Below are 25,124 nucleotides of genomic sequence, written 5' to 3'. Positions count from 1 at the left end.
AGAAACAGCAGATTTTAGCACTTATGCATTGTCTCGTATTCTTAGACCTGAGGTTGCTGCTTGGATACAACACACTACATTGAAATCTATTGCATGACACGATGCATGACACAATATGACACCACACTCACCACACTAATTTGACAATCCAAAACACAATTAAATATGATTTAACACTATGTGACTTTCCATATGACAAGGTTAGATATGATACAACACAGCATGGCATTGTACAGTATGGTACTGTACGGTACAGTACGGTACAGTACAGTACGGTACAACACAGTAAGATACGTTAGGATACAGTCTTATTCCAAACTGAACAATACTGCGCCATGCTATGCTATACCAAGACATACTGTAACATATTGTACCACACATGATAGGGCACAATACTCTACAATAAGACATCATGATAATAAACCATTTTACCTGATGTAATAAGATGTGATATGACATAATTCCATGGATATAGTATTATACAGTGCCATTCCACGAGTTTACCATTCTATTCCATACAAACCATATCATGCCATACTATATTATAGGATAAGTTATGATCTGATACTGTATGATGCTGTTACACAATGACACAACCCCATTAGTAAGGATATGAAACACTAATTACATCTGGAAAAAAAAATGTTTTGAACTTGAACTATACAGTTTATTTTTAGGGTGACTCTCAAGCTTCTCTCCTTGTTTTATTTAACAAATACAGGCCAGTGTTTTCAGCAGCAATGAACAACACACCCACTGTGCTCCACCTGCCAAGCATCAAACAGCTAACAAACAAGCTGGCTACAACAATGGGGTTTCAACTACAGAGCGAGGTGCTTCTTCTGGGAGTCTGTAAGGAACAAAACTGGGCAAAAAAGAGAGTAGATATTGAACTTATGTTTGTATCACAAAATGAGTAATGATGTTGCAAGGAGGCAGTTTGCTACATGTCCCTTTAATCAACTGAGAAATATTTGAAGTTAAAACTTGGCAAAACTGTAGTCTGCTCCTGTAGGTGCTCTGGCAGTCCTCCTCTGGAGGTTGTGTAACTTTTGTATTGGATTTTTCACAGACACAGTAACTCTGTTCATCCTCTTCTCAGCCCTTTTCTCTTTTTTGAAGGATAACCAGAGATCCTCCCCATCGTGTTTCTTTCTAAGAGACCATTTCCCGTTCGATATTATCTGACGCCTGACAGCTTTTGGCCCAGCACTCCAAGCAGCTCTGTGTTTTTGTCATGGCCCCAGCAGTCTGCACCACACTGAGCTTTATTTACTTTGGCTACTCCAGTTCTGTCAGCAAAGGATGCATTGAAATGTTCCAGCATTGTGATTTATGACTTTTGATTGTGTGTCCCCTTGAAGAATTGTACATTCAAATGAGAGACGGGCTTTGAACTGCTGTTTCTTCTTTGAGATGCAGGGATGCTCCTGCTTAGACTCAGAACACACTGATTATGCAAGCTTTGGCCTTATCCTAGATGTGTAAAGTCAAAGTTTCACAGTAAGAACATGTAAATCCAGTTACTAAATTTGAATAGGGTGAAGTCTGGCTGTTTTGAGTTGCTTTTATGCACACTGCTTAGGCAGGATGTCAGAAGTTTCAGGCCCTGGTGGATACTTCCTCACCTCAACAGCCCCACCTGAGTACCCACATTGAGAGCCCACCTTTCACTGCAGCTCACGGCGATAATTATAGCACACATAAACTGAAATGAACACAGGTGCACATAAAGACGGTATGCACATAAAGACACTCACATGCTGACCAGCTTGAGCTGAGCTGCTACACCTCATTAAATAGGGAAATGAATCCTGAATGAGGCACTGGCTCCTTTCCAGATAAGAATCACACGTCTTTTAGATATTCACTATAAAATGTCAAATGAGCTCGGTGGTTTGCCTGTCACAGGCCTTTTTTTAATTCAACTACTGAACCTCTGTGTTCAAGCTGTTTTTTCCTTTCTTTTCATGAATTTAGTAGTTTAAGTAACTTTTCACATTAACAAAATTGAATTGGCACCAATAAATGATTATTATGCAAAACCTTTTAAACCACCATAGAGGGATTATCAGGAGAAATTATATCTGATTGTAAATTTTTAACACAGCAAGCTGAAAATCAAAAGTAGGTTTTCTGCTTAGTGGGGGTTCAGAACCCCGGCCTCCAGGCTGCAAATGAATCTGATGAAATTGCCCCCCCTTCGATCTTTTTGTGTTAAACCCCAAGCCGGAGCTGCCTGATGGTGTCCGCTGCAGAGTGATTGGCTGCCCTGGGCGATTCATACAGGCCCTCCCAAGGGAGGTGTAGCAGGAGCTGAGGGCAGCAGACATTGGCCTCGCTCTCTTCCCAAGCCACCAGACACCGGCTCTGAATCATGACTGCAGGGCAGCACTAACAAATACATCAGATCCCAAAGGAGGACCAGGCCTGGGTCCGGCTGCTCTGCTCTGCTCTGTCTCGCCTCTGGTCTCAGACTCCTGTGCTTTTTCTGCAGCCCCTGAACCGACCTAAAAGCAGAACAAAGCATGTGCTCTGCCACCATTAATGGGCTGTGTTTGACTTTCTTACACAGCAACCGGCATTACTACCCCAAATTGGATGTGCTTTTCTGATAATACTGCACATTAGTTTTCCTGAGCTCTAAATTAAGCTGTGACATTTCAGTATGGTGCCTGGCAGAGGACGCCTGGGGTAAGACAGACAGGAGAGAGAAACAGGTCAGGCTGTGGTTGTTAAAGACAGAAACGACTTCTCCTAAAAATCTCTTCCTCATTTTTTCCAATCATTTGACAGCTGCTCTAACATTTCATAAAAATAATGAATTATTCTCATCGTTTTCTTTTTGGAAAAAGGCTGAAATATGATGTTGAATATGAATTAAATAGAGCAAAGTCATTTTGACTTTATAGTTATTACTCTCTGGAGCTCGGGTCAAAGTGGTTTGATTACAGTGACGGTAATTATTTCAACATTTGCATTTTGCTCTCAGCTGCCTTAAAAAATAATTGCTTTTAGTTTGATGGAGGTGTGCTAAGGCAAGTCTGGGCTGCCTGGTGACAAGAGAAGATTAGGAGCTGAGTGGGTTCAACACAGTGTCCAGAGTGGTTGAAAGCGGGGGTATGGGGTATCGGTGTGATTGGTCACCCTTGGGGCCACCTTAAATGCTGTACTTTTAATAGAAAATGGCTGGTCAGGATAAGAGATTTATATGTTGCCACTCTGTTATGATACTTCTGTAATTCCAAGAAGGACACTGGGATAGACTCTCTGTTTGAAGAGCTTAAAGGTCCCATATTATGCTCCTTTTTGCAGTTTAATATGGATCATTGATGTCTTCATGAAATGGTAGTAACATGTTTTGGTCCAAAAAGCCAATAAATCAAGCACAGCAGCATTGTTTCCAGGCTCTCATAGCCCCTCTGTTCAGAACAGTCTGATTTAGTGGGCATGGCCTTCATATGCAAATGAGCCACCGCTGATACCGCCCCCCTCTTCCGCGTCACTGAGAGCGGCGGCACGAGCTCCGAGTGCACAATGTTTCGCAAAGCAAAGCTTGTTTACCGTAACATTACAGGCTAAAACAACAGGCTAACCGCAGCTAAAGTTAGCATTCTGAAGCCAACACAGAGACAGGGGGGACACTGAGGAAAAGCTCTAACATCTGCTCCACAGCACACAGCATTTAAAATACTCACATTTCCAGGGTCCGAGGTTTGTTGGCAGATGGTTGGTAATGCGCCTGGATTCGGGACCAGTCTATTTGCTAGCCCTCTGTTGTACTGTCCGAAGTTGGAAAAGCAGTTGGCCGTGAAATGACTAGCACACACATGCACAGTTTTACTAAGTGTAGCTGGCACATTTCCTTGATAAATGAACTCTAGACACTTAGTCTTGTCTTCTTCCCAGATGGGAAGCTTGTGCATGGAACTATGTGGCTGTTGACAGCTAAAAACAAAGCAGTGGTGGCTCTTCAACTTTGGCCTTCTTCGAGGGTTGGTTTGAGGGTATCTGCTCCGGTGGACCAATCAGGTCAGACTTGTTCCTGATTGGTCAAAAAAGGGAATCTCTGATGTCGGCAAATTCCCAAAATCCAAACGGCTCGTTTTAGGTCAGGATTTTACATTCACAAGCACTACTAAGTACAGGTTTTGTCATTAAATATCACATTTTGTGGGCTGGGAGGAAAGCCAAAGACCCACAAATTTCCCTAAAAGACTTAATAAAGTGATTTTTGCATAATATGGGACCTTTAATGTTTTAATTCCCCCCCAAGTCAGAAAAGTGTATGCCACTAATACCTTATATGTTTTCTCCCACACTTCATTCCCCCCATTTGCAGCTTCTAACAGAAGGAGATCCTTAATTAAGAGTAAATCAGTAGCCAATTAGCCTTACACCAGTATTTCCTAACCTGTGAACAACACCTTGCTGAACAAAGACCATCTGTCTTCATCGAACAGTGTCGAATAACATGTCAGAGATCTCAGATCAGTTCAATCACACTGCACACGCCTCATGAAAGAGTGATGGTTCAGTGTCTGAAATCTGACCTAACTGCAGATCACCCGAGTCAGGAAGTCAATCAGACTGACGGAGCTGAGAGTGAAATAGATGGTGAAGTCGGTGTCCTTGTGTCTTGTCCCTTGGCATGTCAACTGGCGGATCATGTGGTCGATATTTCAGAGCAGCCTCAACGCGGCCTCAGTGGTGATTAGCCGAGCAAAATGAACCCATGTGGGTCGCATTGGACCGTGTTGGAGAGCGCTGGATCAAAGGGAAAGCTTCCAGCACACTGCACTGAATGGCATCTAACATTGATCTGAGGACAGAGTTATAAATGTGTCTGTCTCCTTCTTCAGCGGATAAACACAAACTAAAACTCACAGAATGAGTTCCATGAGTGATGGATGCAGTAACTGTGTTTGCTTTTCAACCCAGTCATCTCTCTTCCTCAGACAGAAATCTCTGACTATCACTCTCTGTCTTTCTCTCCCTGCAGTTGTGGATGAGCACGTGTCCTCTCAAAGTGTGACAGAGAAGAGAGACGGGGGCGTCGCTGATTTCCGAGTCAGACCTTTGCGTCACACACAGATGATGGAGAGGAGGAGAATGGACGCAGCACTGATGGTGCTGCTCCTGGGACACCTCGCCGCTGCACTGGAGGTCCCTTTAGACCGTAAGGCAACAAATCACACACGGCACAACACATTTACATCCAAGAGAAATAAGTGGACCAATGTAGGTCTCATTTCTTGTGAGGATTTATACAGAGCCAATTAACTGATAATGTAATTGAATGAGAATTTATTGGCATGTAGTTAACAAAGTTGATTTGGCTTTGCAAGATACAGCTTCTCAAAATGTGAGGAATTTGTTTTTTTCACTGTCTGCAATTCAAAGGATTATGAACTAAATTTTCTGTTGTTTAAGAAATGTTTTCAGTTTTGATTTGGTAATTGTGTCCTATAGCTCACACGATGTAAAAAAATGTATCTCAAAATATGCGAATATTTCCTTCTGAATTTTGACTTCACCATTTTTCAGTAAGAATAAGCTCTTTATTTCTCATAGTTTAAGTCAGAAAATAAGAACCACAATCCCGGGGGAACACTGCTGACTTGACAGTTGTCCAGAAAACGATCATGGACTCCCTTCACAAGGAGTGTAAGCCACACAAGGTCACTGCTGAATAGGCTGGCCGTTCACAGAGTGCTGTATGGAAGCAAATTATTGGAAAGTTAACTGGAAAAGGAAGAGTGTGATGGAGAAAGGTATAGGGGCGACAGGGGTGACTGCAGCCTTTAGAGTATTGTCAAGAGAGGTATGTTCAAGAAGTTACAAGAGATTCACAAGGAGTGAACCAAGGCTGGTGTCTGTACATCAAGAGGCACCACGGAAAATAGTATTCAAGTGATGAATTCCTAATAATAAAGCCAATCCTGAAGCAGAGGAAATGTTTGAAACATGTTACCTGAGAAGAAAAAGTGAAGTGGAATTTTGTGTTTCATATTGTAATTAAGGTCATAAAGTCTGGAGGAAGAGTGGAGGGGCTCATAGGATCTGTCTTTGCGGTCAGTGTTGATCGACTACTGTGTCAGTTTTTTTTGTCAAGTCTAAAGTCAGCACAGACATCAACTGGAGAATTAAAAGCACTTCTTGCTTCCATCTGCTGACCAGCTCTATGGAGAGGCTGATTTCCTCTTCCAGCAGGCCTGAGCATCTACCGACAGTGCCAAAACTTCTACCAAATGGTTTGCTGACCATGATAACCATGATTGTGCTTGATTGACCAGACAACTGGCCTGAACCCTGTAGAGATTGTGTGAGGTGTTGGTCAAGAGGACACATTTTTATTATATTGCTGATTAATCTTGGGAAATATTCTGGTAGTTTGAGATACTTGATTTCGGATTTTCATGAGCTTTCTGCCAAAATGATCAGAACTGAAACGAAAAGGCTCAAAATACTCAACATGTTACAAATATAAGAGTAAATAAAAGTTTATCTTTTGAAAAATTTAAAAACCTTTTTCATAACATTCTTATTTTTTATGGTACATTTTAAATAAAAGCATCAGATGCTTACAATTCAGTTGCTCACTTGTATTTTTGCTATCAGATTAACCTGAAACCATTATTTGAGCATCTTAATAGCCACAGGTATTCAGTCTGACCTTTAGGGTTGTTGTTGTTGTTTTTCCAATCACATTCCTTCCAGCTATCTACCCTTTACACTTCATATAACTGTGTTTATCTGTTTGGTAAATGTTGAACAGTCAACATTTATTGTTGGAGGAAATGTAAAATGTCTTACCTTGATTTTAAAGAGCAAAAAATATGAGACTTCATTTTTCATTTTTGGGGAAAACATTTCCATCCCGACCACATACTGATGTCACAGCGCTGGCAGATCTCTGTCTCATTCTTTGGTCAGAGCTACTGACCACTGGAGCCTGGAAACTGACCTGGCCGAGCCATTAAACCGTGTGTGAAGCCGAAATAATAATGCAGGAAGATGTTTTTCACCACTAATGCCTGGTTCTGTTTGCTGTCACAATTTGTTCTTTCTTATTTGCTGATTCTTGGAAAAACACAAAAGTTCTGGAAGGATGTAAGTCTGAAACTAGTGTGAATTCCCCGCAGAGGTTTCTTTTCTAGCCGTTTGCTTTTAAACTGTGCATCAAAGGTTATATCTAAATTTTTTTTGTGTTTTTAGTTTTTCAGAGTGTGGTTTGAAGTGGACTGTTGGTTATTGCATGCTTTGTTTGCTGTTTCTGTTCTGTGTGTTTCTGCAGTGGTAGATCGTTTCCTGTAGAGCAATACTGCAAACAGCACGAGATCTTACATCATTTGTTATGTTATAGTCCATTAGTTATTTCCCCAGCTCTGACAGGAATGCATTAAGCATCAGATCATGATAATAAAGTGAAAATGTACCTGAGCATTCTGCATGCCTTTTTGTTGTTGCTGCACACGTTACAGGAGTTTTTTGTGTCCGTCAGCAAACAGCCGTCTGCTTTGATTCAGTGTGGTAATTCTGCATGTTATCTGTAATGACTGCTTGTGCGGTCAATACAGCAACAGAAAAAAGCTAAGTTATGCAGTAAAGGTCATGATTGAATATTATCCTCTGTCTGATCTCATTTAGTGCCGCAGCCGCCGACTATAACTCACCAATCCCCAAAGGATTACATCATCGACCCCCGGGAGAACATAATAATCCACTGTGAGGCGAAGGGCAAGCCTCATCCCAGGTACCAATATTTCTGCATTCATGGGTCTGTTAATAAAACATGGTGTTCTAGGTTTGGGTTCAACCACAACCTGTCAGATTCTTATTAAAAAGTCTGAACTCAAAGTATTTTATCTCTTCATATCTCTGCCCTTCCACGGGCTGAATAATCCAACTCCTTGTAACATTTTTTAATTTCCTGAAAATATTCAGTTGTACTCCTCTTCTTGCAAAACAACTCATCAAACCAACACTTTCCCCAGTTTTTAAGGTCACCCCAACTTATCCCCAACCATCAAACCCACTGTTATGTAACTCTCAAACTTCCCCTTTAATAAGGTCAATACCAGACTCCTTCTCCTCTCAATGTTTGGAAATCCTCCTTTAAAGCATCTTGAATTTAAATCCTAAGAAAGTCTGTATATCATTAAATATTCATGACTGAATGCTCAGCATTTAAGGTTAAGAAAAGGAGAAAGAAGAAGAGGGGTTCAACAGATTTTCTTTTAGCTAGGAAAAGTCAGAAATCTTCAGGATCAGGAATGTTTGGTTCAAATATTTGAATGATCTGGATTTGAATAAAGTTTGTCCCTAATGTGTGCTTAGAAATATGTGACTGACCTTGTTGCAACCCAACCCCGCCTATTTAATCCTATCTTGAATCTTGAATCTTTAGCCAGTGAAAAGTGTGTTGAGGAAACACAGACGCAGAAAATAAATGTGTGAAAGAGCCAAGACAGTTTGAGATCCGGCAAAAAAAATCATGTGTGATGAGGACGCCACTGCAGTCTAATGAAGAAAATCTGTGACAATTTCTGACTCTCTTTTAAACACAAAATGGTCATCATAAAAATAGGAATACAAGTGCTAAAATAATGAATCTCTGCTAGCAAGGCTACTGATATTTGTCTCTATGTGGAATATAGTGCGGTGACAGTAAACCTCTTCAGCTTATTACATGTCTGAATTAGACTGTTATGACCCTGCTTTGTCTTTTTTCACCCAAAGTTTTTCCTGGACAAGAAATGGGACCCACTTTGACGTTGATGAGGACCCCCATGTCACCCTGAGGCCCCACTCAGGCACCCTGGTGGTGGACATCAGCAGAGCAAAAGCTGACCAGTATGAGTCTGTTTACCAGTGCACAGCCAGGAACAAACATGGAACTGCTGTTTCCAACAACATTGTGGTGCGACAGTCGAGTAAGTACAGTGTACATCTTTCTGTCTTTCACTTTATTCCTTAATGTCAAGAGTGTGTCTCATCTTTTCCCACATCATTATTCTTCTCCTTCCTAACATTTAAGTGGCATTTTCCTTTTTAAGAGCACTCCTGAAAGGCAAAGATTGCATTTATAGAGCAGCATGTTTCACTTAGCAGGATGCGACAGTTGATAGAGGTATTTTACCCCTTTGTATTTCTGCTATTGTTAATTATCATTCAGAAAAGCGCCGTTCAGCTCACCCTGCCTCGTCACTCTGGTTATCTTGTCAGCAGCAGCCCATTAGCAGCTCATGTTTTCTGTCAAATTAAGAGACTCGTCGCCCACTCATGTGGATCCTTTTTGAACCTTTCCAGGATCCCCCTTGTGGTCCAAGGAGAAAATCAAGCCAATCGTAGTCCAGGAGGGTGTGTCCCTGGTGTTACCATGCCAACCCCCTGCTGGCCTGCCCCCTCCCATTATCTTCTGGATGGACAACTGTAAGCACTCCACTCATGGGGGATAATATTTTAACTGCATACACATTTAGAGACTAAATACTTGTCATATTTTATAGCTTGTGGTGGAGAACAAGAGATTTATGGGGGATGTAGTTAAATGCTGTACACAGTAATATATTAGAGGCTATCTACTGTATTATGCTAGCTGCTGTTATGATGATGTTAAATTAAGTACAATGCTTTTTTAGTAAATTTTGTTGAATGTCATCACTGAATGTGTCACAGATGACACTGATTTTGTGAAACTAAAGCTTCAGTTAATCGTTGTCTTAACTCAGTGTAATTTTGGAAATCCCTGCAATGTTGATTTAGTTTCTGTTCTGGAGCTTTAAGTCGCACAGTATTTGGTATGATATGACAGCAGACAGCTCCAGAAGGTTGTGTAATATTTAGCTGAAAGCCCTTGAACAGTTTTCCGTTGACCTTGTGGTTAGTTTGAGTATGAGACTTATAATTTCAAGATTCAGGCTGAGTCATGGAGATTCAAAGATATCACTCTCTGAGCTAGGGATGGCGATCAAACTCTGTTCTGTTTATAATGGGCTGTTGCTCTTTTGGAAAGAAGAAACCTATTGGTCTGTTGCTTGTGGAGAAAACTTAATGGTAACAAAGATGAATATAAAAAACTTCCAGATCTGTTGAAGCCTTGTTTTCATCTTATCTTGATGATAGTGTCAGTATCGCATGGTCCCTGATGAAACTCTGCAGTCAGTGCTTCTCCAAATACTACAGTTGTGATTGACGGTCCATTTGTTGTTCTCAGTTTTATAAAAACATCTGTCTTTGGGTTACCCGCAAAAAACCAAAGCACATCAATGACAACATGTAGACCACAGCAAAGATCTTACGTTAAACTCAATGAGCCTTTTATTTACCCAAAGCAGAACATACAAAGGATTTTATTCACTCTTCGTTTCAGACTTCCAGAGGCTGCCTCAGAGCAACAGAGTTTCCCAGTCCCTCAACGGAGACCTTTACTTCTCTAATGTGCTCCAAGAGGATTCCAGGAACGACTACATCTGCTACGCCCGCTTCCCATACACACAAACCATCCAGCAGAAACAACCAATCAGCGTCAAGGTCCTCAGCCGTAAGTCTGACCGAATGCGTGTGTGAGATGCTGATACAGGAAGTCAAATGGACTGGAGGTGTAATGAGCAGAACATGAAAGTGAACAAGTTATTGTGTAATGCGTCCGCCTGAGAGGGAGTTCATTTACAGCGCTGTGTGTTAGCACCAGTGCGTAGGAGGGAAGCAGCATTTCCTATCAGTGATGCCATCCTCTGAGACGCCAGTGGTCGTCATCTCCCTGAAAAGACAGATTGTCAGCGCTCTTATTGCCCCCAGCTCTATCTTCCTGACAGACGTTCACTTTGTAACTTCTGCGTACGAACTCCTCACCAGCAACAAAGACTGCTCTCATCCAGCCAAAGGTTTACAACTTACATGACTGCTGTTTTTCCAACCCTCTTATTTCCATCATTCCTCATTTAAGGTTTTATTTGTGCATTTTTACTTTGACACTCTCTCATGTTGAGTTGTTTTTATTTCTCATGTGATTTCAACCTGTGGCGTGTTTGATTTTCTTTCTGTTGTGTTACAGTGGATGCAATCAATGACACAATGGCAGCTTTTTACAATGACACTGATTTATTTAGTGGTGAGTTTTGGCACCCTCTAGTGTTCATCCTCCCTCAAACCTAGAGCTCTGATCTCTGGACTTTTTACCCACTAACACTCACCCTTTAATCCAGCAATCCAAACAAGCTTTTAACGCTCTCACAGGGGTGAGATCTGGCACCCTCTAGTGTTTACCCCTAAACACCAAACATCAGACTCCAACTTTACCACTCAACACTAACCTGAAATGCCAATTTTCTCTCCTTCCTGTTGCTCCTGCTCTTTCCCTTCACAACCCTTTTGATGACTAATCATTCCTTTTATCCTAAACTGTAACAACATGGTGATTGATCTTTAATCAGCTGTTTTTGTAGATTTTGAGTTGACATCTGACACTCTGAAGACTTCATTTCTTTAGATTTATTAGAAACACTGTCTGATTTTGATCCAACATACATATAAATCTCCATTTAATTGCTTTTCCAAACTGCAGCTCCTTTTTCTTGTCATCAGTTTATCTCCGCTGCTTTGCCTCATTTTGTAGCAACAACTATCCAGTCTATCATCTCTCTGCCATCAGTCATAATTGTCTCATATAATTTCTCATTGCTCAGAAGGTTTTACTGTCTTCCATGTCCAAAATACTCCACACACTGGCCGAATGAACTCTTAAAATCCAAGCAGTTAAACCCTCATAAAACTGCTTTAATGCCAGGGAGTTAAACTATCATTATCACTGCTGTAGTGAACATTTAGTCAGATTTTTTTATTTTGTACCATTTCAGTAAGAGAGAAGCCCATTTCATCTCTTTTTATCATTATGAGCTCATGCTAATGTTTAGTTTATCTCTTGAGGACAGTTTATTTGAACAAACAGCCACAGAGAGGAGTGCAATAAAATAAAATGACTATCAAATTTACATCCAACCATAAAATATGAGATCTGTGGTCTCTAATGAAGTGGCTTAGTACCCGCGTACTGACTGTGGAGGGAAGGCTTCATTACACCACAGAGTTAAACAAGAAGGCTTTTCACAGCAAGAGGAAGTAATGTATTTTTTCTGTATGAATGTGTGTGTGTGACTGTAGACGACCCAGCAGACGAGAGGAAGCCAACCCTCCTTGTCCCATCTGGCCCCTCTAGCTCCAAAATCGTGCTGAGAGGACAGGTGCTGGAGATGGAGTGCATCGCCGAAGGACTGTAAGTGAAAGAATCCGCCACTGTGACTTTAGCTCTTCAGGCCCTGGAGTGCCCACCTGCTTGAGTGTCATCATCGCTCTTTGTCTCCTCCGTCTGTCTGCCTTTGAATCCAGGCCCACCCCGGATATCTCCTGGACCAAAGTGAGCGGCGAGCTCCCTGCAAAACGCACGCACTTCCTGCACTACCAGAGGACCCTCCGCATTGTGAACGTGTCTGAATCAGACGCGGGAGATTACCGCTGTACCGCAAAGAATAAGATGGGTTCAGTGCACCACAACATCCACATCATGGTCAAAGGTTCGTCTTTGATGAAATGTACAGAATCTGATCAGGGTGGAGGTTCATTCACTCCCTCTGTCTCATAACTGATTTATGCACAGATGCCAACAGGGTGGTGTGTTCAGTGATTAATTCTCCAGCCTTCTGCTGCACTCTGGTCTATTTTCAGCCGCTCCATACTGGATCAGCGGAGCGCCCAGAAACCTCGTTCTGGCTCCCGGGGAGAATGGGGTGCTGACCTGCAGGGCCAGTGGCACGCCTAAGCCCTCCATCAGCTGGGCCATGAACGGCATCCCCATAGAGAGTGAGTCCAACATGACCCCACTTACCAGCACTCACACTGCTGCAAAGAAGCCTAAGACTCATTTTCAAGATAATGTCTGCTCGGATTATTTGAGATTCTTTTTAATATTTAGTGACAGGATTGTTAATATAGTGGTTCTGCATAGCTTTGAAAGTTTTATAACTTCAGTTCCAAGCTCCATAGCAGCAATCTCAAATAGTTTGGAACAGAAAGCTATAACTCTTTAATCCTATGTCTTTTTTGAACGCGTTGAAAAAACTGACTTGGATCTTTTTGATTTTGTCGTGCAGTAGTTCTTCAACATTTTAAAGAATTTAGACTAATTTTGTTGAGGTAGTAAGATATCTACATTTCAGGAGCTCACTTCCTCCATAAGAGAAAAACTCATCTCATAAAACCCAGAAGACAAGAATGTGTAATTTAAATTTCCAATAAATGAGACTTTCAATAGAGCACTGAAAGGTTTGTTCCCCACTTTCCTGAGCTAGCAGAAGCTTTATGTTTAGCAAAATACTCTGACAGCTGCATCATATTTCTCCTAGATTAAGCTTTGTTTCTTTAAAATATTAAGATAATTCACAAGTGAGAGCAGTAACAAAAGAGCTGTGAACTGAAAAACAGTCTAAAATCAGCCATTGTGCCATTTTCAGAAATCTGTTGATGAACATTCAAAGTTTTCTCGACTGTTGATCTGAGGCTGAAGCACCGTCCGTAACCTTTGTTTCCTACAAACAGATTCTCCAAAGGACCCAAGCAGGAAGGTGGAGGATGACACCATCATCTTCACTGACGTTCAGATCGGATCAAGTGCCGTCTACCAGTGCAACATCTCAAACACCTACGGCTATCTTCTGTCCAACGCCTTCGTCAATGTGCTCTGTAAGCTCCATTTTCATTGAGAATGCTGTTTTCCATTTACATTGATCTTTGGAGTCTAATAACACAGCAATAATGGCTGCTTTCTCACGTGCAGCCGAGCCGCCCAGAGTGCTGACTCCAGCCAACAAAGTCTACCAGGTCATCAAAAACCACCGCGCCCTGATTGACTGCGCCTCCTTCGGGTCACCCATCCCGAAAATTACCTGGTGGGTTAATGAACTTTTAGCACAGGGACATTTCCAAGTTATTTTTCTCTAAAAGCGTCTGCTTCTCTGCTGCAGGTTCAAAGACAGTCGGTCCAGCACTCTTGATGGAGACCCTTACATCCTTCACGACAACGGCACTTTGGAGATTCCAGTAGCTCAATCACACAACAGCGGCAAATTTACTTGCGTGGCCAGAAACTTACTGGGTAAAGAAGAAAACCACGTGTTCCTGGAGGTCAAAGGTGAGAGTGTTACCAGAAACATTCTGTCTGCACAAAAAAAAGACTTTTTAGAAGGGATGGTTGATGTTTTCAGGCTGACAAATCCATTAGCACCAAAGCATATATGAGCTTTCTTTTTCATAGAGCACACCATGTAAACAATAATTACGAGAAAGATGTGTACTTAAACCTACAATGACAAGTGAGCTACAAAAATTAGAGGTAGATGAATAAAAGGCTGTTTTCACTTTTTAAATAACAACTTTTCTAAGCCTGCTTTTAAATCGCTTGTGGGAATGTAACCTTTTTAAAGATTTGTGAACAGCTGTATCATTTTATCAACTTAGAGCCTAAAGCTCATGTGAGGAACTTTAAGTTTGCGTTGATTTCAACGCACTCTCTTCACAGAGTGGATTGTCTAAGCTGATCTGAACCTGTATTCAGGATTTCTTCTGTTTTCTCTCAACACTCAAAGGGTATCTGTAAATCTGGTTCAAACAAATGTTGGATAAAAATCTACTTCTGCTTTGTGCTTTGAGTCAGTTCATCTAACAACTACCTGCTGACAATAGTTTCATCTTTTACAACTGATTATCTGTTTTCCTGCTGATGGTCTGGTTTGCTTTTGGAGGTCACACAGAGACATTTGCATGAACTGTAGTCTGTTTCATAACCACATAGAAAAACACAAAGCTTTTTGATGTTGAAATGATTGTCGAATTTCTGATCTCATGTTTTATGCCATTTGTTTTGTTTCTCTGCCCTGTCTTCTAACTCTAACCCTACCCCATTCCTCTCACTCATCAGAGCCCACCCGGATCCTGAAGCAGCCAGAGTACAAAGTGGTCCAGAGAGGACGATCTGCTGTGTTTCAGTGTAAAGTCAAACACGACCCCACACTCCCCCCGGTCATGACGTGGCTCAAAGACGACGGAGAGCTGCCCGATGATGAGAGGTCAGAGCTGTGTGGAGACAACCCAGATCTCAGACTGTTACCCTCATGTTCACTGTATCTTTACATAATCATTAATAGATTTAGCATCTATTGAATTTGCTTCTTAACATCATATAAAACTGAGCCTTGCGTTGTTGTATGTTTGTCTCAGATTTGAAGTCGGCGCGGACAGCCTCACCATCACTGACGTGACAGAGATGGATGCAGGAGTTTACACCTGCATCATGAACACCACGCTGGACCATGATTCGGCCAGTGCTGAGCTCACTGTTGTCGGTACGTTTATCTTTAAAGTGGCTCAATTTCACTGACTCATAAAACGAGCTCACAAATTATTAAAGGTCTTCCCAGGAAAGTGAAATAACTCAGAGATCAGATTTCCTGTCAGCACTTGAAGGTTATTTGCCTGGGAGTCGACTTAGAAGAGGATTTAGTCAGCTATCGTGTCAGCAGCATGAATATTTGATTGTTACCTTCTTAGCGAGCCAGAAAATCTTCTTTGTTTTCTTACGGCTGACTGACCGCCACACTCCCACCCTTCTACCTGGCAGAGGCCACACCAACACCAGCTGTTGTCATTGGTAAATCTGCAGAACACCTGAGCACTCAGCTGTGCTATGGCCTTGTGTGACTGTTGTATGGTTTTGTTATGTGAAGCATGTTGTGGCCTTGTTCTTGACTGTCACAAAGCATTTTTCTTTTTTCTTTTTTCCTTTTGATTTACTAGCATATGCCTGCCTTGTCTTATAATTTATTTTAAATCATATCCTGTTTTCTGGAGTTCATTGATGCACTTTTCTAAGTGTGAACACATTAAACCAGTGGTGCAAAAGGAGAGCATTTTGGCAGAGAAGTGATTTCCACTTGGACCCGAATGTAAAGATAATCTGTAAACATCTCCTCATTGCAGCAATTGGGCTGCGTTCAAATTCACATTACCCTCATCACTCATGTATTCAACGCATGCATTCCACTTTATCATTACAATTCTAAAACATGAGCTTCAATTTGGCCTCTCCACTGAGCCTGAGACTCGATTTCATGCAGAGTGATTATGGAAGATGCTCACTTGAGCATCAGTCGTTTCATATGCATGATGCAGTGTCTGCATGTGTAGCATTAAGCTAACAGCCTTTAGGAATGGGATTGTAAAAGAAGAGACGTAAAGATGTGCTCAGTTAAAATTATGACTTTTGTTTCACAGAGATAAATGTCTACAACCAGGAATGCCTTATTTTACGTTCTGGTGGCATGAATCCTCGATATCCTCTAACTGTAACTGTGTGTTGACGTTGCTGCCTGTCCTCTATTGCATCCAGAGCGACCGGACTCCCCCACTGACCTGGAGCTAACAGACCAGAAAAAGAGGAGTGTGCAGCTCACTTGGACCCCTGGAGATGAGCATAACAGTCCTATTCAGAGTATGTCATGGTCTATGTGTTTGTCTGTGGGCTTTTGTTTTTGTGAGGAAACTGTTTTAGAATTGTTAAAATACAGTCATCATGATATCATGATAAGTGACCTGAGGTTACAGAGGTTTAAATGTTTGCCTTGATGCATTTTAAACTTGAGATGTTTTATTTGAAATAATTTAGGGGTATGATTAGAGAATCAGTTAAATTTAGTCATATTTTGTGTCTGGGCTGTAGAACAGCATAGCACCCTGTCTACAGGCTGATGCCACGATGCTATAATGCTCAGACCCTGATGTAAACAAGCACAGTGTAGTTTGGCAGGATTTTGATCTAGAGAATGGTGTTGAATTTGTATTAAGGCTGTGTCTCATTAGCCTGGCATATAACCATTAGACAGAGAAACTTATAACCACCAAAGGCTCTGTTTGCTGAAGCCACTACCCGCAAATCAATTTATCTCTGTTTTTATCAGTTTTAAATAAATGGTTCTCAGGTGTTTTCACTGTTTTGTGAGTCCCTCTTTATAAGCTGATTTGTTAAAATTCAGACTTTTATTTAAACAAGTAGGAAACTAGTTGCTCCAAAGAATCCCTAAGATACCCAGGCTTTCATTGGGAATCCCTTCAAAATAAAGGCAAAGGGATATTTACTTTATAAAGCCCTGTTTGGAAATTCAATTTCTTGAACAAATTTACAAACATGATTTTATCTTACAATCTGTTTTTAAACAGTCTTAAAAGTCCTAAAAGGCTCCAAAACCCATGTAGTTAACATTGTTTTTTCACCTTTGGTATCTTTGAAAGCAGAGAATCATGATCTCCAACACTCCAGTCCCCATAGTTATATTCAGCTAGTGATGTAGCTTAAAACAGTACGTAATAAAAAGCCAGTTCCACCTTGAGGTCAAATTGAAGTCATTTATAACAGTGGATCAATGTAAAAAAGCATAAAAATACAGAACATCCATAAAAATGTCTCAAACATTTACTGCAGCACAGCCTGGTTGTTGATTTTCCATCAGTATGCACTGAATGATGTAAACACTCATCCTCCCCCAAACATTTTCTTTACACTTCGAAGCACAGCTGGAGGAGAATATTAAGAAACGTTTTAGTAAAACTTCTCGCTCTGAGATTTCTTAAGGGGATTTGTTCCTTCAGCAAATGTTCAGCTACATACTGTTCAAATACTTTTATTTCTTTTTGTCCTGCACAGAATTCCTGATCCAGTATGAGGACTCACTGCACCACAGAGGTCACTGGCACAATCTCACCGAGGTCCCCGGAACAAGAACAACAGCTCACCTCAAACTGTCACCCTACGCCCACTACACATTCAGAGTCCTCGCCCTCAACGCTGTGGGTCTCAGCCACCCCAGTTTCCCCTCCAGGATGTTCAAGACAGAACCTGCAGGTACAGAAATAACCAGAACTCAGCATGTTCATCCTGCAAGATGAGCTTTTTGGAATGTGAGACATGGTAAACATATTAAAGTAAGATTTTGTGTGAATCGGCATGTGTTGATGCATCATCTGAGCAGGAAATCTGTTTATCTGAGTGTCAGTGAAAGCTTTTCTTATTATTATTTCCCAACAGCGCCAGACGAGAACCCAACAGGTGTTGAGGGATTTGGAACAGAACATAATAATCTTGTAATCTCATGGAAGGTAATAAAGTTCTACAAGACTATCTGTTTTTAATATCCTGAAACATTTAATGTGGTCAAGGGAATACCATGAAACACAAAAGAGTTTTTACTGTGAAGCATTATTTTGTTATTTCCTGGTATCATTCTCTTTGTTGTCATCAACATCAACCAAAAATATCCCAGTGTGCAGATTCCCTATTGTGTGCAGTAAGGTATTAAAAGATAGACTCTCGCCTCTGCAGCCGCTGACGGGCCTCCAATCGAACGGTCCCGGGCTTCACTACAGAGTCATGTGGAGACAGAAGACTGTAAGCAGTGACTGGAACATGGCTACCGTGGCAAACACATCCAAGTTTGTTGTGACTGGAACGCCCACATTTGTTCCATACGAGCTGAAAGTTCAGGCTGTGAACGACCACGGAGCGGCTCCAGAGCCTGCTATTGCCCACGGCTACTCTGGAGAGGACTGTAAGTTACACTGACCCTATAGACCCTGAACAAATGCACTACACTGGCTTCTCTTGTAACACAAGTGAAAGTCTCTTTCTTTGTGTATTCAGCTGCTTTTCTTTTCTGTTGTTCAGTGCCAGTCGCAGCTCCAGAAAACGTGCAGGCCATGGTGGTGAACAGCAGTCTTGCAGAGGTGTACTGGGACCCTGTGCCCTCTAAATTAATACGTGGACACCTGAAAGGATACAAGGTACAGATCAAAAGATGTGTAACACACACTTTACAAAACAATCCACTGTACAAGACATTCAACTGAGCTATGCGTCACAGGTTTACTACTGGAGGGAGCGCAGCCTCCATAAACACAACCCTCACCACGTGGAGAAGCAGATCCTGACCTTCAGTGGGAACCACAGCCGTGGAAAGCTTCCTGGCCTCCACCCTTACAGCCTCTACTCGTTCTACGTCAAGATTTATAATGGCAAGGGGGAGGGGCCGGCGAGTCACACACAGCAGTTTGAGACACCTGAAGGAGGTAGGAGATGAACAGAGGACACATTTATGCCGATTATTATTAAACATTTAGAGTCAGGTTACATCTTATAATTCAGATTTACAAACGCTTGTTATGAAAAGATAGGATTCTAACCCCAGCTAATGGTCAGTTATTGCTACATTCATTTAAGACTTGAAATACCTAACTCTAAAGAATATTTATGATTTAAATTTTTTTTTTTTTAAATCATTAATTTCTAGTGAACTAGTTCTCAACTGGTCTTGCTTTTGGACCCACCATCATCCCTTAATGACGAGCCAGGAACCAAAATCGTCATCTAATGTAGTCACTGTGGTACTAAATTAGCTCATTAAAACAGACCTTGCAGATATTCTTCACTCAGAAATTGCAGGTGTCAGTTAGCGTTACAGGGCATTAATGCACCTACTCTTCAGGATTGTGAATAGATGGCTCTATGCTGCATAAAACGTCCCTTTTAAATTAAAAACAAGGATTCTTTTTTTGTTCAGAAAAAGGCCCGCGACCCCTTTTTTGGCCATGACCCACCAGTTGAGCACCGCTTTTTCGAGTGAATCCTTTCTATTCTACTCCCTCACAAAGAAGTAGAATCTATAGATTTGAAATTATAGTTTGTTTTAAAAACTCTTCCTAGGAGTGCAGATGGCCTAGTGGTTGAGGTCTTGTGTGGGTGGCCCAGGTTCGAACCCAGCCTGTGGCCTCTTTCCTGCATGTCATGCCCCACTCTCACCCTATTTCCTGCTCATTCACTGCCCTCAATACTATCCAATTAAATGCATAAAAAGCACAAAAAAATTAAGCTTCCTAAGTTAAAACATCCATTATGTGTTGTCATTAAAAATGAATTGCATTAATAGAGTTCTGAGAACAGCATCATTTTGACCATTTGTTGATTTCTGCAGATGAATGCTCTGAAAGACGATGTTTTTACTTGAAGTTAGGAAGAAACATGGCCAAAACATGATGGAATAAAACACAAACATGCATTTTTCTCAAACACAAACTTATAAAAAGTAGTTAACTCAAAATTTTGTAGTGGTCTTTTATTTTTTCAGCCAATAAGAGCAGAATACAGCACTACAGCACATTGATCATTGACTGAAGAATTTTTGACCCTTTTGATATTTGTCAAGAACTTCTCTCCTCTCATCATTTCTGTGTGTCCTTTCAGTCCCAGGGGCTCCCACGTCCCTGTTAGTCACCAACACAGACCTGGACTCTCTGACCCTTGAGTGGAGTCCTCCTCATGTCCATAATGGACGCATCACCGGCTACACCCTGACATATCAGCCAGGTGAGGCTTTATGTCTGTCATGCAAATCTAAACTTGTAGACTTGTTAATATTGCCTCCCTTCATGTAGTTTGTAGTTTTGTTTGTCCTCTTCTTCATGTCTTGTTCTGTCTTTCAGTAGATAATAAAACAGAGTAAAAGCATAAACTAGTCTCAGAACTTTACAAGAAAGTTATTTTGCCTACATTACAACACAAATTAACAGATCAACTTTTGTCACTCCCATCTTCTGTTCTTGAACCCTTCACCTCCAAATGCTTTCATTTCCACCTTTGTCATCATTGACACTCCAACCCCATCTACACCCCCTCCTTCTCCTCCCCCTGAAACCTGTTTTCAACTTATCTCACTGCTGTTACACTTCCATCCTCATCCCGTTATCCTCACATCATCCATCATCCTCCACCCCTGTAGTCAATAACTCCAATGAGCTGGGCCCAGTGGAGGAGCTGGCCCTGCCTGCCAATGAGACCTCAGTCATTTTGTCCAACCTCAGGCACAGCACACGCTACAAGTTTTATTTGAATGCCAAAACAGTCAGGGGAGCAGGCCCTGCCATTTCTCAGGAAACTGTCACCATCATGGATGAAGGTAAGTCAGTAAATACAGACCTCTGAAAGTTAACATTTTTATGTTCCTCTGTCGCCGGGGCTGGAATTTCTTTCAGGCAGGTTATTATGGACTGTTGTGAACACATCAGTTTATAAATGATGTGAAATATGTGAAGTTCATCCAAATTGAAAACACACTCATCAGCTCTCTCAAAAACCAAGGGGTTGGATCAGAAAGTAAAATTGGAGGCTGAGTCAGAGTTTCCTCACTCTGAACTTTTAACCTGGTTGTGTCCAGGCTTTGTTCAGAGTTTCATCTTGAAATCAGCTGTAAAAAAACATCCTGTGATTCATCCTCGCTGATGTCCTGTGTGGGTAATATAGATTGTCCACTGGGAGTTTTTGGAACTGCTGCATCACATTTTAATAAGAGAATAAAAATCTGCAACTACAGTAAGCATTGCATCACAGGGCTCTTCTTTGCATTTAATCCAACCCTAGTCAATTTCCTTCCAGTTTTCTCCTCTCCCTGTTTATCAGATTTAAAACTTAAATGTTCAACAGATCACTGTATGTTTAAAGATATTAGTTACACACCGTTGACTTGTTGAGTGTTTTAAACTTGGATGAACCTTCACTATAGATCAAACTGGGTGCATATTGCACAAAGCTTGAGCTCTCATGTACTGTTTTTGTGTTTTCTGTAAGAGAAAAGTCTTGAAAAGGTTAGAAGAATGATCAGTTAGTTCAAATAAAAGCGGCCAATGAGGCTTTTTTGTAAATAAAGATGTTGGATTGACACAAACTAATCGATAAAAGTTGTGCCATTTCCAGTTTTTGTACTGACGCATTGATTAACTGATAATTTATAAAAATGCTCATATATTGATTTATAATTTTATCCTCTGATGCTCCTAAACACTCTTGTATGTGTCTTGTACTTTAAATATTCCTGTCTGTCTTTGATGTATGATGCGTACCCTCCCTCAGTACTGTCTTCTGTATTTCGTATCTTCTGTAGCATGATGTACATGTTTAGTGAAACATGAGTGTGATCCAGTTGCATTGTTACACAAGGTGACCCCCGCTGTTATAAAACCCCAGAGCAATCATCTCTGACAGTCCACAGCATGACTACACGAGTGTCTTAATGTTCCAGTTACATAACGAGACATAAATGAGGAGGGGCGTTTTATCCCCAAGTGACCCCTGTCCTTTTGTTTTCTCTGTGTCCTGTTTCTCTCTACAAGCTCTAATATCACAGCTTGACGTAGATGTTGGCACCGGTGCCGGTGGTATCTACACTGATGCATGTTTTTAAAGATATAGCCATAGCTTCAAATCCCACCCCAAAGCATGCACTCTTCGTCTTTAAGCAATTTCCCCTCGTCTGTATCAAACTCTACGGCCCGCCATAGTGCCGTGCTGAGTTCAAAGCTTTAGAAAGTTCAAAGGCATACAGATAAAGATGCTGTGTGACGTCTGCCTTTTTAATGCCATGTGATAAAAGTAGATGAGTCTTTTCAAAGCTCTCGTCTGCTTTTTTTCTTCAGCTCTCCCGCGCTCTTATTTTTTTTGTACTGTGCCTTTGGCGACTTTGACCCTGCTTCCCGCTGCATGGCGAGAGTTTGCCTGGCATGCCAATGAACTGTGTCAACTGTGTGTAATGACTTCAGCGTCAGTGGTGTCCCTGCTTGTGGGAAGTGTTTGCATTCCTGTGTGTGTGGTTTGTGTTTGTGTGAGTGTGTGTGGCCGTCTTTACCCTCTCCGTGTTGTTTGCAGGAAACACCCAAACCTCTCATCCCATTGCACGGTCTCCTCCTCACAAACATCCCCACAGAAATGGTACAGACCCCGCAGCAATGATAGCTCTCTAAATGCCTGATTTGTGACATTATAAGCTTTGTGTTTTCCTTTGATGGCTGGCATAGTTTCCCATATGTACGGCTGCTGTGTTACGCTATGAGCGTCTAGACTTAGCAATGCTAAGACGTTTAATGAGAATGTGATTTAATCAAAGGAATTGATTGCAAGTTATTGGATTGTCCTTTGCCCAACAGATCAATCTTGATGGTTGTTGTTTTTCTCTTGTGTGCTCAGCGCCACCGGCAAGTCCTTTCGGGAACGTTAGCTCCTCGGTGGGAGAGGAAGGGGCCCTGATCAGTTGGGAGTACTGGGGACCGGAGAGAAACGTTTTTGTAGAATACAAATTAGAAAACAGTAAGCGAAGCAACACCATTGTTTTAGTTTCACACGTAGGTGGCATTAGACTCCTACTTCACAATAAGCTCATGCAGGTGAATAGAAATATTGGCAGTCATGTCAATGCTGGATCCAGATGTAATAAACAAAGCTGCCTGTGATTGGATTCCTAATTTCCCCGTCCTGTAATTATCTAAAGTTGTGTACATCTCCCTGATGGAGATGGTGATGGAAGTTCTGTAGACAAACATCATAAAAGCAGAACAAACATTCCTCTGATGCCAATTGGTTTCGACTGAAGTGCTCCCCATTGTTTCTATCCACCTGCAGAGAGGATGAAAAACTCTGTGATGTCGTAGTATGGCTCTCTTACACCTGCTGTTTAATGGATTCAATTAGGGAATATCACAACCATTAGAAAGTGTCTAAATGAAAGATGTAGTTTTGTCATCATCAGTGAAACACATTTCATAAAGCTCACCACAACCTGGCACTCAGTGGTGGCCCTGAGGGATCAGAAAACACAAAATATACCAAAAATATCCTTTTACCACTTGAACAATTGAGATATTTCATTTACAACCTTTAAACACTATTTGTTACTGTTTAACACAAGTATTACCTCATATTTAGTCATCTTTTAATATCGGGAACTGTTCAGTGGTCCTAGCGTTTCCCATCTGTCAATATCTAGTGTTAACATTTTCAAAAAAGGCTGTATCTGACACCTACTCCTCAACAGGGTCTTTTTTATTATTACCAGCTGAAAAGCTGTTACAGGGGCTTTGAACATTTCGTATTTTACATTCACAGATTTCAAAAATCCTAAAGAAAACTAAAACTTTGCATCCATTCATCATCCACACATTGATTCACATGCTAAAATTCTACTTAGGCATGCTTCTGTCTGCACAAAGACAATTCACTTACATTGAAATGAATCAGGTAAATGTAATGATGATTGGCATAGCTAAGCATGCTAGCATGCAAAAACTGCCTGTTCAGTTGATTAATCAATTAAGCTTTATTTATTAAGCACTTTTTAAATACAAGAGGGTAACACAAAGTGCTTCATAAATAGAAATTAGAAATAATAAAGACCCCCAATAAATAAGTAAATTTAAAAAAAAAAACACTTTTTCAACATTTTCTCAAAGTTTACAAAATTTCGAAAACTTTGAAAGGATGAATGTAGCCTAATTTCTGATTCAGCAAAGGGCTGCATAGTTCAATACTAACTAGTATTAATAGTATGCTAATCAATGTTAGGATAATGAGAGAGTCCTTGGAAAAATGTCTCACCTGAAAGGGGTCTGTTGTCTTAAAAAGCTTTAACAACCCTTGTCTAAAGGATGCTGCCAGAATCAGAAAAACAAATTTACCAAATTTCCCGAGTGCATCTATTAGATTGATCTAACCAGTGACAGACTGGCAGCCACCAACAAACTATGCTGCTAGCTTGACTTATAAAATGCTGTTACTGAAATAAACTAAAGAATTGAATTAAAAACAACTGTCCAGTGGACGCTAAAGTCAGCCTCTCAATCTGAAGTGCATTAAGCTGTCAGAGCTAGGGATGGGTACCTTTCACATTTGAAACGATGCGGTACAGATTCCTGGTACCTGGCAATCGGTATCGATACTTAACGGTACCAATTTTTGGTACTTTTGTGTGTTGATGAGGTAAAAAATATCAATTTGTTTTATAATGAAATCTAAATTCTTTTCAATTTAACATGCTTATTCTTCAATATATAACCTTACAATGCTGTGTTTATGCCCAGCATGAAAAATCACCTCCTCTTCTACTCCCTCACAGTCACAAGGATGCATTTAGGTACCTAAACATGGTACCTTTTGATTTAACGTGAATTGGTACCTGGGACTTTTGACAGAATCCGGTCGGTAC

The 25,124-nt window shown here is 41.1% G+C and overlaps 1 protein-coding gene across 18 annotated transcripts in view; it reads left to right on the top strand.

Annotated features, from left to right (window-relative positions):
* nrcamb (neuronal cell adhesion molecule b) overlaps positions 1–25,124 on the top strand; it is an 89,958-nt gene that overhangs the window by 57,662 nt on the left and 7,172 nt on the right. For 2 of the 18 annotated variants that reach the window (XM_074678195.1, XM_074678196.1), the window contains exons 3-28: positions 5,003–5,179; positions 7,102–7,113; positions 7,651–7,756; positions 8,743–8,936; positions 9,313–9,435; positions 10,376–10,546; positions 11,060–11,116; positions 12,166–12,277; positions 12,391–12,575; positions 12,727–12,861; positions 13,597–13,740; positions 13,835–13,946; positions 14,022–14,188; positions 14,975–15,122; positions 15,274–15,398; positions 15,674–15,703; positions 16,442–16,543; positions 17,753–17,950; positions 18,134–18,204; positions 18,428–18,653; positions 18,770–18,885; positions 18,966–19,170; positions 20,342–20,464; positions 20,877–21,053; positions 22,796–22,858; positions 23,114–23,233. In XM_074678195.1, coding sequence (XP_074534296.1) covers positions 5,095–5,179; positions 7,102–7,113; positions 7,651–7,756; positions 8,743–8,936; positions 9,313–9,435; positions 10,376–10,546; positions 11,060–11,116; positions 12,166–12,277; positions 12,391–12,575; positions 12,727–12,861; positions 13,597–13,740; positions 13,835–13,946; positions 14,022–14,188; positions 14,975–15,122; positions 15,274–15,398; positions 15,674–15,703; positions 16,442–16,543; positions 17,753–17,950; positions 18,134–18,204; positions 18,428–18,653; positions 18,770–18,885; positions 18,966–19,170; positions 20,342–20,464; positions 20,877–21,053; positions 22,796–22,858; positions 23,114–23,233 — 3,307 coding nt within the window. In that variant the 5' untranslated portion in view covers positions 5,003–5,094. Of the gene's footprint in view, positions 1–5,002; positions 5,180–7,101; positions 7,114–7,650; positions 7,757–8,742; positions 8,937–9,312; positions 9,436–10,375; positions 10,547–11,059; positions 11,117–12,165; positions 12,278–12,390; positions 12,576–12,726; positions 12,862–13,596; positions 13,741–13,834; positions 13,947–14,021; positions 14,189–14,974; positions 15,123–15,273; positions 15,399–15,673; positions 15,704–16,441; positions 16,544–17,752; positions 17,951–18,133; positions 18,205–18,427; positions 18,654–18,769; positions 18,886–18,965; positions 19,171–20,341; positions 20,465–20,876; positions 21,054–22,263; positions 22,309–22,795; positions 22,859–23,113; positions 23,234–25,124 lie in introns of all 18 variants that reach the window. The other 16 variants (XM_074678200.1, XM_074678198.1, XM_074678202.1 and 13 more) reach the window with 16 other exon arrangements.

Source organism: Halichoeres trimaculatus, unplaced genomic scaffold, assembly GCF_033239565.1.
Source record: "Halichoeres trimaculatus isolate MK-OKI-2021-1 unplaced genomic scaffold, fHalTri1.1 fHalTri1_scaffold_10, whole genome shotgun sequence".
NCBI classification, from domain to species: domain Eukaryota; kingdom Metazoa; phylum Chordata; class Actinopteri; order Labriformes; family Labridae; genus Halichoeres; species Halichoeres trimaculatus.
This window is presented reverse-complemented; position numbering and strand designations above follow the sequence as displayed.